The following is a 14171-nucleotide window of genomic DNA, read 5'->3' as shown; positions in this document are numbered from 1 at the left end:
ATTAGTAGACCACAAGCAATAATAAATATTCTCTTGATCTTGCAATGATTGTATTTTGACTTTTCACACTATTGCTCAGAGCACACATTCCCCTAGCCATCACTTTGTGTATTGTATAAATGTGTAAGAAGACTTTGTTCTGAACTAAGAGATTTTGTTGTCTCCACACACTCCAATGAGATCAAAGTATTAATTTATCATTCATGTGGTATTATTGTTTGACATTTTATTTATATCATGTGATACATGTATATGAAAATATTTTAATACTAATTATTTAAATTCTGACATATTAAACAGTTATTTTATTTTCTACTTTAAAGCGTACATCATCAACCCATTCTGTTTGTCTGGATGAAATCGTGTAAATGCTATTTCTCACATTCTTGGGTCTAATTGAAGTACAGTTATACAACACATGAATCAATCAATTAACGATTATTGATTAATTATGTTTTATATAGAAATGTACTCAGCTAAGGGAGATAAGCCTTGTGTAGAGAATTAGGGTGTTTAGTATAGACTTTAACTATATACTTTTAACACTATTAAACCTTATTTTATAAGTATTTGTACAGGTCATTGGCTAATGTGTCATGGAGGCTCAAGAGAGTTAAATAGCTTTCAAAAAAGCAGCACAAATACTTTCTCCCAATTACCCCCTCCGCAACAAAAGATATTGGACCTTAGAATTCTATAAGCATGAAAGTTGCTCTAATCCCTCAAAGATCTATTAAACATTGATTACATGATTCATTCAAAATAATTAATGCAATTTCACTCAATATTAGCTTTGCTGTTTAATAAATTTTTCTTTTTATTAATGTGTTGTTTTTTTAAGTTACTTTTTTTTAACAAAATCCTTTCTATAAGGGTTAAAACATATGTTTGTTTTGTAAAATGTTTTACATGTTTTGGATGTTCCTTCAGAGTTGAAGATAGTTTACTTTCTAGTCCAAACCTCCCGCAGGACAACGAGGGATGGGAGCGGGCAGGGTTTGAACCCGGGACCATCAATAAATCCAAACGACAGTCCAGCGCGCAAACCGCACGACCAGGCAGCCATATGGATTCAAACATTCAGTTCTCAATCCTATATTTAAACTTTTACATTTTTTCTTCAGCTTTTTATTACAATACAAGTCATCACACCATGGTATAAATATAAAAACTAGTCAATACTGAAGTTGAATGAAGCCATTTATTCATTATCGACAATTCATTGTGTTGTGAAGAGTTACAAATGTTTGTCTGTTGACATTAAACATGGGCTAAACAAAAGAAACTCATGCACTTAAACAAAACCAGACAGGTCAATCATTACAAAACAATTCATAGTAAAAAAAAAACAAAAAACATAAAACATCCTCCAATGAACTGATAAAGACTTTAAAACTCTAAAAGACACTCAGATGTGAAGAAGAAATCTGATGCAGTACATAGAAACAATAAAACCAATAATCTAAGATATGCACAGTAAGGTTAAAATTTGGTTTTGTTGCTGGCAGTTTCAAATAAAATGTATGTACAAAGACCAAGAAAAAAAAAAAGCCTGCCATAACAAAAAAACACTACATAGACAATAAAAACTATCAAGACATTGAATGTTCCCAGTTGACAAGAGGAGCTGTGATGGGGAAGAGCTGAGAACAAAAAATTATGAACTTTTTAAAACTAAATATATTTTTAGAGTTTCAAATTATTACAATTTTAATATAAATAACTTTGTGATAACAGCCACTAGAAGGATACTCAAAATCGATAAAGCCATGTTCATTACTTTTAGTTGGTGAAAGGAGGCACAATGGTTAAGTGTTGGCTTCTGACCTGGTGGTTTTGGGTTCAATTCCTGGTAAGATTTGTTTTATTTCAGGATCTTTAGGGCACCTCTGAGTTCACCCAGCTCTAATGGATAACTGACATTAATAGGGGAAAAAAATAGGCGGTTGGCCATTGTGCTGGCCATGTGGCACCCTCGTTAACTGTGGGCCACAGAAACAGATGACCTGTACCATCATAGATCACAAGGTCAGAAAGGGGAACATTCCTTTAACTTTTTTTATCATCTGCATATTAATGCATACTACAGTAATCAAAACAAGAAATCAAGTCAAACATTTTCAATAAAATGGAGGAGTTGGAATTTATGGTAATGTTATATTTTGGAACTACTGGATAAATTTTACAAGACTAGTCAATCACTGCTAGACCCTAACTATGAATAAACCTTACATTAGCTGCAACTAGAGGGACTCACCCAGACAGTAATTTCACTTAGCTAATATTAAACTGCATTAGATTTAAATTCTAGTTTTCTTTAAATACAAATCAGTAAACTGCTAAAAACAACACACTCAAAAACTTTTTTTCTGTGGGGTAAAATCAAAGAAATGAAAATGTTTGATTATGCTTTCAAGATAAGAAGTTTCTAATGGGAATCTGGGAAATCTGCTACGTCATGCTCAAAACATTTAATCTGACTTAATGAATGACTTTCTTTTACTTGTAAAATCCAAGATTCAAGCTGATTTTTGTAAAACCCAAGCATTGCAACTGTTTTCTAACAAAGAATTCATTGAAAAAGTTTATTGTTCACTAAAATGGTCAATTCTTCTTTTGTCATGTGCAAATAATTGAATCACATTGATTTTTCATATCTGCTCAGGTTCTCAATTTCCCATCAATAACTATACCTCTGTAGGCCTAGAATCATATTAATTACAAGAACTGGAAAATGTCCAGAGCGGAATAATAATTTGGCAACTTGATTGTATTAAAATATTACAATTGTTCATTTATATGTTAAACTGTTTAAGTTGGAAATATTTTTTATTTCACCTTCATTAGTTGAAAGCTACTTACCATCTTCAGGACTTTTACCAATCACCTCCAAAGCCCCTGAAACATTTTTCAATAAAGAAATCAATTAAACAAGCTAAGCAGCAGTTTCAAAACAATGCAATTTTTACATGCAATTGCATTGCGCTGATTTAATATTGTAAATGAAAATATTGCATCTTATTCTTAGACAAGACTTTCTAAGGATGTATACAATTTAAAATTAGTTAACAATATTAACTTACAATGGGGCATGGTGGCTGAGTGGTAAAGTGCTTGGTTTACAAACTGAAGGGTCCAGGTTCAAATCTGTGAAGACTGGGATTTGGAGTGAGATTTCTAGAACAAACCCTAAGTCCACCCAACTCTAATGGGTGCCTGACATTAGTAAGGGAAAGTAAAGGCAGTTGGTCATTGTGCTGACCACATGATACACTCATTAACCATCATTTGAAGAAACAGGTGACCTTTACATAAACTGCCCTATAGACCTTTGAACACTCAAGATTCTAAACCATAGTTGACCATAGACCCACATAACAGTTGAGTTTTTTTAATGGCACTAATTACATGTAAGTAATATAAAAATACAGTTAAACTTAAGTAGAAACAGTGTGTTATTGGTGAGTTTCTAAAACAAAAATTGACCAAGTATTTTCAATTTCTTTAATTTATATTCTTTTCAAATTTTTAACATATAACTATGACTTGGAAGTAGACATTTAAAATCTTCTATTGATGTGACTAAAAAGGACATTCTAAAAAAAAAGTCAAAACAATTATGAAAGAGAATATGAGAATTAGAATCAGTTCACACTTACTTGCGCCCTCCACCACTTCTTCCGCCATGTCTTCCACCACCACCTCCACCATAACGTGGTGCTCCAAAACCACCAGACCTAGATCCTGGACTAAGCATCATGAGTTGGTTCTGTATAGTTTGATTGAGTTGAGCCTGCATCATCATCATCTCAGCAGCCATGTCTTGCGGATTCACGTAGCCTCCAAAAAAGGAGACAAAAAATTAAATATCTGACTTCTCACAAAAAAGGATCAATATATCTTTCCACTGATTTATTAATAAATAATGACAAGACTGCTGCAGGGTACTAGTAAAAAAGAAAAGAGGCAAGCAAGAGAAACAGAGAGATTAAGGAATGGAGACTCTAGAGGTAAAAAACAAAGGAAAATAAATGATTAGATTTCTTGTGGCTCCCAGAAAAAAAAAACATTATTGGTATAACTGAAAGAGTTGAACTAATTGTGTCTTCAGTCTGTACATTTAAATTACTAAATAATTACTCAGATTAATTTTTATGATACTAACCTCCATAGCCTGATCTTCCTGAATATGCAGCTCCACCTCCAAATCCGCCACCATATCTACCACCGCCACTTCGTCTATCAAAACGTGAATCTCCCCAATTTCCTGTTCCTCTTTTGGCAGGTGGCTCACCCCTTCCTCCTCTCTTTTGATCCCGCCTTCTACCATCTAACAGTCGCTGTTGTTGCTGCAAGGTACGTTTCAGAACCCTGGAAGTTTGATTTTTGTCATCTTTACGTTGATCAGACCTGTCTGCTATTTCAGTGGGAGCACCCTGAAGGTCACTGAAAGGAGTCACAGTTTTTTCCAATTCCACTTTGAATTCTGTGAACAAAAAATATTTAAGAGTGTAAATTGTTCAAAGGTTTTAAGAGCTTTAATTATAATCTAAATAAATAAAAAAAAGGGAAAAAATGAGATTTATTAGAGTAGATTGAGCATGATCAAAAACTTTTCATGTGGATAAAACATACAACTCTTGATTAAATCAGCATGAGGGAGCAGATGAGCTATTGTCTAGTTAGATCCTACTAAAAAAAATTAAACTGAGTTAATTGCACCTTACCATGAAAATGTGAGTTAAGCTGATTGGTTCAAAACAAAAAAAAAAGAACCATATAAAAGGAGAGGAGGCTAATAAACCCACTCCTACCACCTACAGTGCACAAACAAGACCTGAGTAACTGAACACAGGAAAACTAGTTTGAAAAGTAGAAAGCAGAAGAAAAGTTAAAATAAGTGTTTACTTCCAAGAGTGTTCTAGGAGTTAAAAGTCAACCATGAAATTTGTATGTACTTGCATACAACTATTAGAGCACAAGTTAGAAGTCAGTTTAAAAAAATGGTTTATTTTACTAGTAATTATTATTTGGGAAGTTAAGAATGTACGGTACTAAAAATTAACTATATACTAATGGCAAATCCACTGTTGCAATTGTATAATATACAGATAATAACGCTAAAACATACCACTTTCATTTTCAGCAGGTTCCTTATTCTGTAGCGCTAGTATATGTGTGTTGTTGATTATAACTGTGACATAAGCTTTCATAAAAACAAGAACATCAGTCTTGGAGTTAGCTTCTATCAGACCAATGCTGAAATACAATGGCATTTATTTACATAAAAATAAAACTAAGGCTTAAATACAGAAGCATGTTAATTAAACTTTAGCAACGTTTTGGGGTCAAAATGAATTAATTTAAACTTAAATTTTAAAACTAATACTCTACACACAAAACTTACCAAAGAAGCTGTGAAAACATAAATTAAATGATAATATTCACAATGTAATTAATCATGCGCCACAAGACTAAGGTTATTCCAAAGCTGTGCCAATCCTCTGCTGGTACTAATAAACCAGCAGTTACATATACAAAGAGTTTAAAAAACCCTGATTCAAAGCAGAGGCAAATTTTTGCTTTTAGTCTACAGGTCACTTAGGGACCATTTTAAGGATCTGCTGAGTTATTGTTATAATAACTAGCAGATCTCTAGCAAGGAGGATGGGATAAATAGGATCCCATGTCCTCCCCTACTCACCGCAAACTGTCATGCGTTTGTACTTGAGTGCTTTGTGACAGTGGAAAGATAACACGAAGAAGCTCTGGGCTTGTGTTTTCAGACAAATATCTCACCCAGAGACTTCGGCGTTTCTGGTTTCCTGTGAAGAAATGGGTACATCAGTGTTTAGAACAGGGCAGCATTTCAAGCTGGCTCAACACTGTTGCCCTGCTATCATTGTTTTGTAAACCATTAGACATATTTATTGTTAGAATATATTGATCAGACATACTTCACAGGAGTGATATACAAGGCTTATCTTAATTAACATTGACTTTTTTTTCCTTAAGTGATAAACTAAGAATATTTCTTTCATTCACTTAAATTTAAATTTACGCTAAAAAAAAATCCAAGGTGAGGAACTTTTTTAGACTATATAAGTTTACCTCGAGATGTGGCTGTGTTTTTAATTTTCTCACACTTGGTTGAGTCAAACACAATAGTGGCTGGAGTGGGCAGACAAAAGTTAGAGGTTATTCTTTGACATCAGGACAAGAAAACGATAAGCTTTTATGCTCAAGCACAGAATGAATCAAAATGATCACTAGCACATTATAGAGTGTACCTGTTTCTTCTATCTTAGTATAAACTGGCTCAGTGTTCATTTCATCAGCTTCTTTCCCATCTTCACGGCTACGTTTTGTTAATTCAAGAGTTACATATCTGTGGTAAAATGGCATGCGGACGACCCTAGACATCACAGCATTGGCTTCATTGTCAGAGATCATGCTCAACTCAGCAACTCTTTGAAAAAAACAATAACATGTTTAGAAAAAAAACAACACTTTTTTTCTTCACATTTATTCAACTTGATATAAAATGGAGTTCAATTAGCAAGAAGTAAACAGCAAAATGTGGACTTCTGATATAAGATTTTTTTTAAAATTATAAATATAATTTACCCTTGACCGTTCTTTCGTTTTGGAACATAGTAAAAAGCTTCCTGTGAAATTTTGGTGGCAGCATCTAATATACAGTTTCTACAATCTTCTTGATCCAAAGGATATATTTTCAGATGCCACATCCAACGCTCTGAAAGATAATTTTCAACATATTAACTTCCTATATTTATGATAAAATAAAGAAGTTACATTTGTAACATAAAATGTTCAAAACATAAGACTTTGTTTCAAATGTAGACTAACATAAAATGTTCAAAACACAAGACTTTGTTTCAAATGTAGACTAACATAAAATGTTCAAGACACAAGACTTTGTTTCAAATGTAGACTAACATAAAATGTTCAAGACATAAGACTTTGTTTCAAATGTAGACTAACATAAAATGTTCAAGACACAAGACTTTGTTTCAAATGTAGACTAGCATAAAATGTTCAAGACACAAGACTTTGTTTCAAATGTAGACTAAGTTACAAATTTTCAAAATAAATACAAGTGTACTAACCAAATATAAATTTTCAAAATAAATACAATCTAACTAAGTATTTACAAATTAAATGTATTATACATGCATTTTATAAAAAATCTATATTTGCTAATTATATATATATATATGCTGTTTTTAATACATTTTGTTTTACATTTTTATATGATAGGAATTTCATAAAAGACTTACTTGCTAAACTATTATACATAGCATACCTTTCATTTCACTGAATTTAAACTCTGGCACAGTATGAGGTGAATAACGAGCTATTGTTATACGAGTTTCTTTCAACTCCTCTTCTATTTCTTCTTCTGTTTTTCCTGCATCATCATTATCTCCTCCTGCTGCTGTGTTATTATCACCGGCCGCACCAGTTTCCTCACTGGACATTTCCTGTTTCATTTCTGAAGACTCCTCTTCATGTCTGTATTCTTCTTCAGCCATTTCTTCTTCAACTGAATCTGCCATTTCCTATAAAAACATTCACAAAAAGAAATATTAAACTGTGTCAGTTGTCAAAAAAGATTGCAAAACTGTTTTGCATGTTTCTGCATGACTGGATTAAATTTTAAACCTAGTTATGTTAAAAACTTGACAAATAACTAATGAGCCCAAACCAATTAGCAATAATTTATGGATACTGTCACACAACTTTGCACACTACAGTCGAGTTTCTAAAGTAGCTGAAGCACAAGGAAAAAAATTACTTCCAAACTAACAAAGAAATCTTAAGATGAGATAATTTTAAATCAAGCAAAACATTTGATAAAAACAAAATGCAGAGAGAGTGTAAAGACCTCGAATAATTAGTTTTAGAAAAGAACCTGACTGACGACATTGACTTAATCTCTATTATCACTACCAGAAATCTAGGCTGAGCAGCTGCACATCAGCTGAGTCACTTTGCAAACACATGTTGCTGTGAGCTTGTCTTAACTGCAGTTCTTTTTTTTCTTCACATCAAAATAATTAAATATTGTTTGTATTTTTACTTTATCTCTGCCTTCTATGCAATTTTTAATTTTTTTTTTACAAAATACTTTTAATGATGACGTTTCAATTTTCATAGCTCCATAACAGTTTGACCTATGAAAAAACTGAGAGTATCATTAAATTGGTCATCCTTTTGCCCATAAAAATAGTTAGGTTGTAATGTATCACTATGCACAGTTACAATTAAATTTGAGGTGAAAGAGTGGTAGGGTCGTTATGGTGATGCGTAAAGTTCGCTGCATGATTTTTCTTTTTATAAAAGTGGCTGGCTGGTTAGAAAATTTAATGGCCACATGAAAGGAAATATCTAAAACATGTTCAGGTTTACACCTAGGTCACTACAGCTTTACATGTGGTCCATCGATATAGCTGGATGTGCTAAGAAAAAAATATAATACAGCTAGGCGAAAAAAAACGGGAAGTAAAAAATGACAGATAATTTAGACATAGAATTTTAAAAAAAAATTTTTCACACGGGTTGTACTTAGAAAGAGATTATACTTTATGAATGAATGAAAGAAGTTTTATAGAAATGTTATGGACTACTTTAGACTATTGATTATATGATGGTTAATGAGGAATTTTTTTTTAAGTTAAGTTTTTTTTTAATTTATTATGAAAAATACCTTTTTTTTGTTTTTACCAATACAGAGGCCAGGAAAATTTTAAAAAATATTTTTTTTTTCTAGATATCATGCCTGGCCATAATCCTACCAAGTATTATTGCGATATAAAAATACGCTTTGTTTAGAAAGTTGAAAAAAATGGGTTAAAAATTATTTCTGTGGGTTTTTACAGAGATGGTCTATATAAGAATATTTGATAAAAAAAAACAAAAAAAAACTTGTCAGGCCTTGTAAAGCCTGCATTTATAAAAATATTTTTTTTATAATAAAAATATACGCATGAGTCTATGTGCGCATTTTTTTGAAAAAAATTGTTTTAGACCATTTTGATCACAATTTTTAAATATTTTGTTATTTTCTGCCATCACAACGCCGCCATCTTGTCCACACCACTCTAGCATTTCTTATATAGCTCAGGACCTGACAATTTTTTCCACTTCAATATTTACGTTCTAAACAAGTAAAGTTCATAAATATAAATGAAATCAGCTTTGTAAGCTAGAAATTTTCTACTAATATTAGATCTACTATTAAATTTCTTATTTAATAACTAGATCTATCATAATCATCTACAAAACTCAACCTCAATTTTGAACTTTTGACCTGGGGGCGTGTCTCACCCAGCCAAGCCCGGCTAAGCCAGAGACAAACTCTCCTCTCAATTGTTCCATTGTGCTCAATGTTAGGTCAAAACACCACAAAAAATTTTAATAACTTTCTAACTGTAAGGTCATAATTTAACACCATTGCCATTGGAATGTTCTGTTAAAGTATTTTAATGATGTGTACTAATGAAAAATTGTTTTTTCAAAGATAAATTTTTATTTCACCTCAATATGGTGAGAAGGACAGTATGCTTTACAATTACAAAGGGTGGGGTGCCGGTTATCGTACTCTAATTCTAGATCTAGAATTATTTTCTACATTGATTTGATTGATGATTGTTTCCTTTATCTAGCTTAGAATCTTCAATCTACTAGTACTACTACTACTAGATTCTAAATCTAGACCTAGACTAGTAGACAAATTGTCACAAATCACAAAGACTATTCACTTCAGACCTGACTATTGTCATGACTCATGTCAATGTCATATCACATTAATACTTATTAATAAACATTATTCTATTCATCATTGTTTAATCATATTGTAGTGACATCTTTTGTAATCTGTTTTACATGTTTCGGATGTTCCTTCAGAGTTGAAGATAATTACTTCCTAGTTCAAACCTCCCGCAGGACGACGGGGGATGGGAGTGGGCAGGGTTTGAACCCTGGACTCTGGACCATCGATAAATGTGAACGGCAGTCCAGCGCGCAAACCGCACGACCAGGCAGCCATCTTTAACTTTAGACTGTTCTAAGTTTAGATAATGTTAGATCTAGATCGTCTAGAACTGATCTGAATTCTGAATCTGATGAGTGGGGTGAGGGCTGAGACTCAAGAGTTTAAGTTTAGATAAAGGGGTCAGGCTCAGTTACAAAAAAAAAGAAAAAGTAATCAGTTAGTACTCAAAGTAACTAAGAGTAGCCTGAGTCTGTGTAAAGGGTTAAAAGTAAAAGTTAAAGTAGCTTTCTGAATTTCTCAACTTTCTGAGCTTAGTTTCTCGCAATCTCCGTTTTCTCGGTCAGTCGGCTAATGAGTCGGTCACAGTCGGTGATTTGATTTTTTTAGTCAGTAGACTACTTCAGACTAGTGACTAACTTGGGAAAGGCTTCAAGGCTAGTAAAACATATTTTCAACCTAGATCTTTGTGCTAAATCTAATAGCTTACTTGATATAAATATCTAGAACTCTCTTAATCTAAATCTAGATCAAATTGTTCGGATAGAATATTTATAAACTGGAACGGCCGGTAATGTAATGTGTGGTTACAATTCAATGGCGTCTTTTCCGGTAAGGGAAATAATAACAATTCATGTTCCACTAAAAAAGAACATCGCTTTATTATTAATTATTAAAATTCAAGACGAGGTTCTGTGGCATTTTACGTCTCGAGAGACGATCTTTTCCCTTTGCAACTTCTTGTGTGACTAAGAAGACCAATCCTTGATACACAGGTTGGGCATATTCAATCAAGAATCTATAGCTCTAGATCTATATGGCATCTTCTTTTCGGATGTAGGCCTACTCGCCAGCACCGTTAAATCTCTGGAAGATGGTGTACATATTCCCATTAGATCCGATGGAAGGCTTTTTTAACTGGGCATAACGAAGAGACGGGTATCCTGAATAGGGAACTATACTGCTATGCGGCACTCACCTCCGATTTTCCAGTTTAATCCAAACGCTGGTGGCACGAATGTACTTCATGGACGATTTATAATCAGCTGGAACACTTGACATGATTATCAAATTGTTATTTCCTTCAATTGTTAGCTTGATTTTTAGATCTGAGAACAATCGGCGTAACTCAAATAAACCAGCTAACGACGATCTGAGCATTCACCATTTCATAACTTTCTCAAAGGCCATTATGACTAAAAGGGAGAGGGATCCTTAAAGGATTATGGGCACGACATGGTCTAAATTCCCTAAATTAATTGTGCCTAAACTCAACAAAAAAAAAAAAGAGACGTGCTGCTACTCAAAGTTTTTTTCTTGCGGATATTTTGTTCCAAAATCACGATTCGAGTGACGAGACGTTCCCTTTTCGACCAAGTAAACTCGTTCATTATTGCTAATTGAAATAGACACTAGCCATAAGCCTGAATTTTTCCAATCGATGTCCTGGTTTTCGTCTGCATCGCTTGAACCTGAATCTTCCGTGAGCGTGTGTATGAATTCTTCCTGCAAATTAACCTTGTTGACCACTGTCACTTCTCCTCCACCGCTCGGGTCTATCATATGTGTTTGGATGCTTCGTGTAATCGAAATAAAGTTTAGACTTTCACTAACAATATAAGCAACAAGTTTCATCTAACATAGGTAGTCTAACAAGGTTGATCTAACCATTAATGAGATTTAAACATTCATAAATAAACCTCAAGTCATAGTAAAAAGATATAGAGTTAGACTAAGGCTATGTTTGAGCTTTGCTCCTAGTTTCGCAAATTTTGTATTAGTCCTTTACGAGGCCCTCACCGATCGGAGGCCCTAGGCATCTGCCTAGATGACTATGCCTATATGCCAGCCCTGCAATAAGGATCACCAAGACTGCAATGAAATCTGGCACAAGACATCTCAGAAATACCCGGGATAAGTATCGGAAATCACACCCTTACGTTGGTGCAAGGATTTTACCTACCTGGGATCAGCTATTGCCAGAAACCTATATTAAGGTTACCGAAAAAAAATGGAAACGCTTCTGCAGCAATGGAAAAAAGTCTCTAATCATGTTTGTGAAAATGTCAAACTGCTCACGGCCACCAAAATGTTAGTGTACGCCTACTCAGTGATCATTCTTCTTTATTGTAGTGAGAGCTGATCAACATGCAAGCATCAAGAGCAGTTTTCGCCCGCTACCTGCGACGCAAATTGTAAATATCATGGAGGGATCGTGTCTCCAATCAGAAAGTTTTGAAATTGGCCAATACACACTGTACTCTTTTGACACAGATGACTATACGTTGGCTCGGACATATCGCCCGTATGCCAGATGGAAAAATTCTCAGTCTCTATGCCGAGCTTGCGAAGGGAGTCAGACCCAAGGTACACCCGAGACTAACCTATAAAGATGTCAGCAAGCGATATATGGGGACTGCAGGCATCAATGAAAGGGTGACCGGTCATTTCATCCCCAATTAAATATTTTATATATAAATATGATTATGTAGAATGCTTTTAGACATTTTATGACTTGTTACTAATGCGTTTAAAGTGTTTCCTCTTCCACTTTGTTTTCTTAATGAGAAATCTTATATTATATTGTAAATCTGGGTGTGTACTTGGCTATAGTGCTTCTATTGGATGTGGGGGTTGTAATATCATAATATTATCCGGATCGAAGGCCAAGGTTTGGTGGAAGTAGTAAAAAATCATTTGAGAGATAGAAGTGCGATTACAATAATTATGACCGTGCCGCTGATAACTTATCATCAAAGGCCAAGCTATGGCGAAAGTACGACCATTTTTCACTTTATTTTATTTTTCAATCGCTATTTCTTGAAAATGGGCGCATCATTTTTAGCCTTGAAATAAGGTTTTATTTTTTTCTAATAAAGGCTGAGTTCACCTATCCTCGTGATATCATGTCGCCTGTATAAGTTTTGCTTTAATTCCTTTTAAACATTAACGTGTTACAATTTTGTCATTTAAATAAAATGAATACATTAAATATTGCTAATTTCATGATTTTTAAAATTACAATTTGTTAGATAAAAATGATCAGATGGTGAAAATATCAAGGGGATGAAATGACCGGGGATGAAGTGACCAGGGATGAAGTGACCGGGGGATGAAGTGACCAGGGGATGAAGTGACCAGGGGATGATATGACCGGGGATGAAATGACCGGGGATTAAATGACCGGGAACCCAATGAAAGTAGTATGTGGTAGTAAATCGCGCGAGTTAGGAAAGCATGGAGACAGAGACTGCTGGTACAAACCTCGCCGATAGCAAAAAGAATGAAGCGACTTTGGACAAAAGAATGAGAAAGTAAGCTGCCCAATCAGATAGTAGGCCTACTAAAACAGTTGCATTCACAAGCAAGAACTGTAACGAACCTTGCCGTTCAAGAATCGGCTTGTTTAGTCAACACAACCCGGAATCAAGAAAAAAAAGCAGAAACCATGGCAGTGATTTAGCTGAGCGCATCTATTGCCTTTTGAGACAGAAGGTAATTGGTAATGATTTGGTGATTCGCATTGATAAGACTTCCGCAGCATATGGTATGCAAATAAATGTTGAAACAACAACACATTATGACAATAGCCAAACTGTGCTTTAAAATGGACATCAGTTTTGTCAGGAGATTCGACACAGGATCACTATTCACAAATCGGGCCCCGCGACGATCTACCGACCACTGTAAAAAAAACTCAAACTAAAACTTTAAGACAGTATCACAAGGTCCTCAGGACTCGCAAAGGCCTTCTTTCTGGGAACAATACCGTGAAAAAGAAATTCTAATTAAAAAAAACAAAACCTCAAGACACTGAGCAGCCAGTGTAAACAATCTCTCATTGGTTGTTTTGTAATGTATTGGTAGTATTGGATAAATAGAAAAAAATTGTTTTACACGTTCCAGATGTTCTTTTAGAATTGAATACCCTATTGCAATTTAGCCCAACCTCCTGCAGGGTAGCAGGAGACAGCGGCTGGCAGGTTTCAAAAAAAAAAAAAAAAAGAAGAATCACAGAAATCACCACCTAAACATTGACATAACATACAGCTTGAAATCAAAGAACGACAACTTCATTTCTTATAGGATGTTTATGATGATTTTACACGTGAGTTTGTACACAAACAAAACATTTCATACATAGTTCAATAAGTAT

At 34.2% G+C, this 14171-nt stretch overlaps 1 protein-coding gene across 2 annotated transcripts; it reads right to left on the bottom strand.

The window, feature by feature from the left end:
• Positions 1–1187: 1187 nt before the first annotated feature.
• Positions 1188–10634, bottom strand: LOC106070261 (uncharacterized). 2 transcript variants are annotated; one of them, XM_056018989.1, is made up of 11 exons: positions 10506–10634; positions 7328–7583; positions 6628–6757; positions 6291–6469; positions 6112–6171; positions 5705–5825; positions 5132–5259; positions 4166–4486; positions 3660–3840; positions 2863–2898; positions 1188–1643 (listed from the first exon to the last, which is right to left on the bottom strand). In XM_056018989.1, exons 2-10 carry the CDS (start codon positions 7578–7580, stop codon positions 2877–2879), a joined length of 1395 nt encoding a protein of 464 aa, XP_055874964.1. In that variant the 5' UTR covers positions 7581–7583; positions 10506–10634; the 3' UTR covers positions 1188–1643; positions 2863–2876. The 2 variants fall into 2 exon arrangements, with proteins under 2 accessions (XP_055874964.1, XP_055874965.1); XM_056018990.1 differs by having other exon boundaries at positions 3660–3822.
• Between the last annotated feature and the right edge of the window lie 3537 nt (positions 10635–14171).

The sequence above is a fragment of the Biomphalaria glabrata genome, chromosome 2 (assembly GCF_947242115.1).
Source record: "Biomphalaria glabrata chromosome 2, xgBioGlab47.1, whole genome shotgun sequence".
Lineage (NCBI taxonomy): Eukaryota > Metazoa > Mollusca > Gastropoda > Planorbidae > Biomphalaria > Biomphalaria glabrata.
The sequence above is the reverse complement of the archived record's forward strand: the minus strand, read 5'-3'. Positions and strand labels throughout refer to the sequence as shown.

Excerpts from the sequence above, each read along its gene's own strand:
- LOC106070261 (XM_056018989.1), bottom strand. The coding sequence starts at position 7,580 with ATGGCAGATTCAGTTGAAGAAGAAATGGCTGAAGAAGAATACAGACAT. Across the intron at positions 5,826-6,111 it reads AAACACAGCCACATCTCGAG|GAAACCAGAAACGCCGAAGT; the intron begins GTAAACTTATAT and ends ATTTCTTCACAG. Across the intron at positions 5,260-5,704 it reads CAAACGCATGACAGTTTGCG|CATTGGTCTGATAGAAGCTA; the intron begins GTGAGTAGGGGA and ends ATTGTATTTCAG.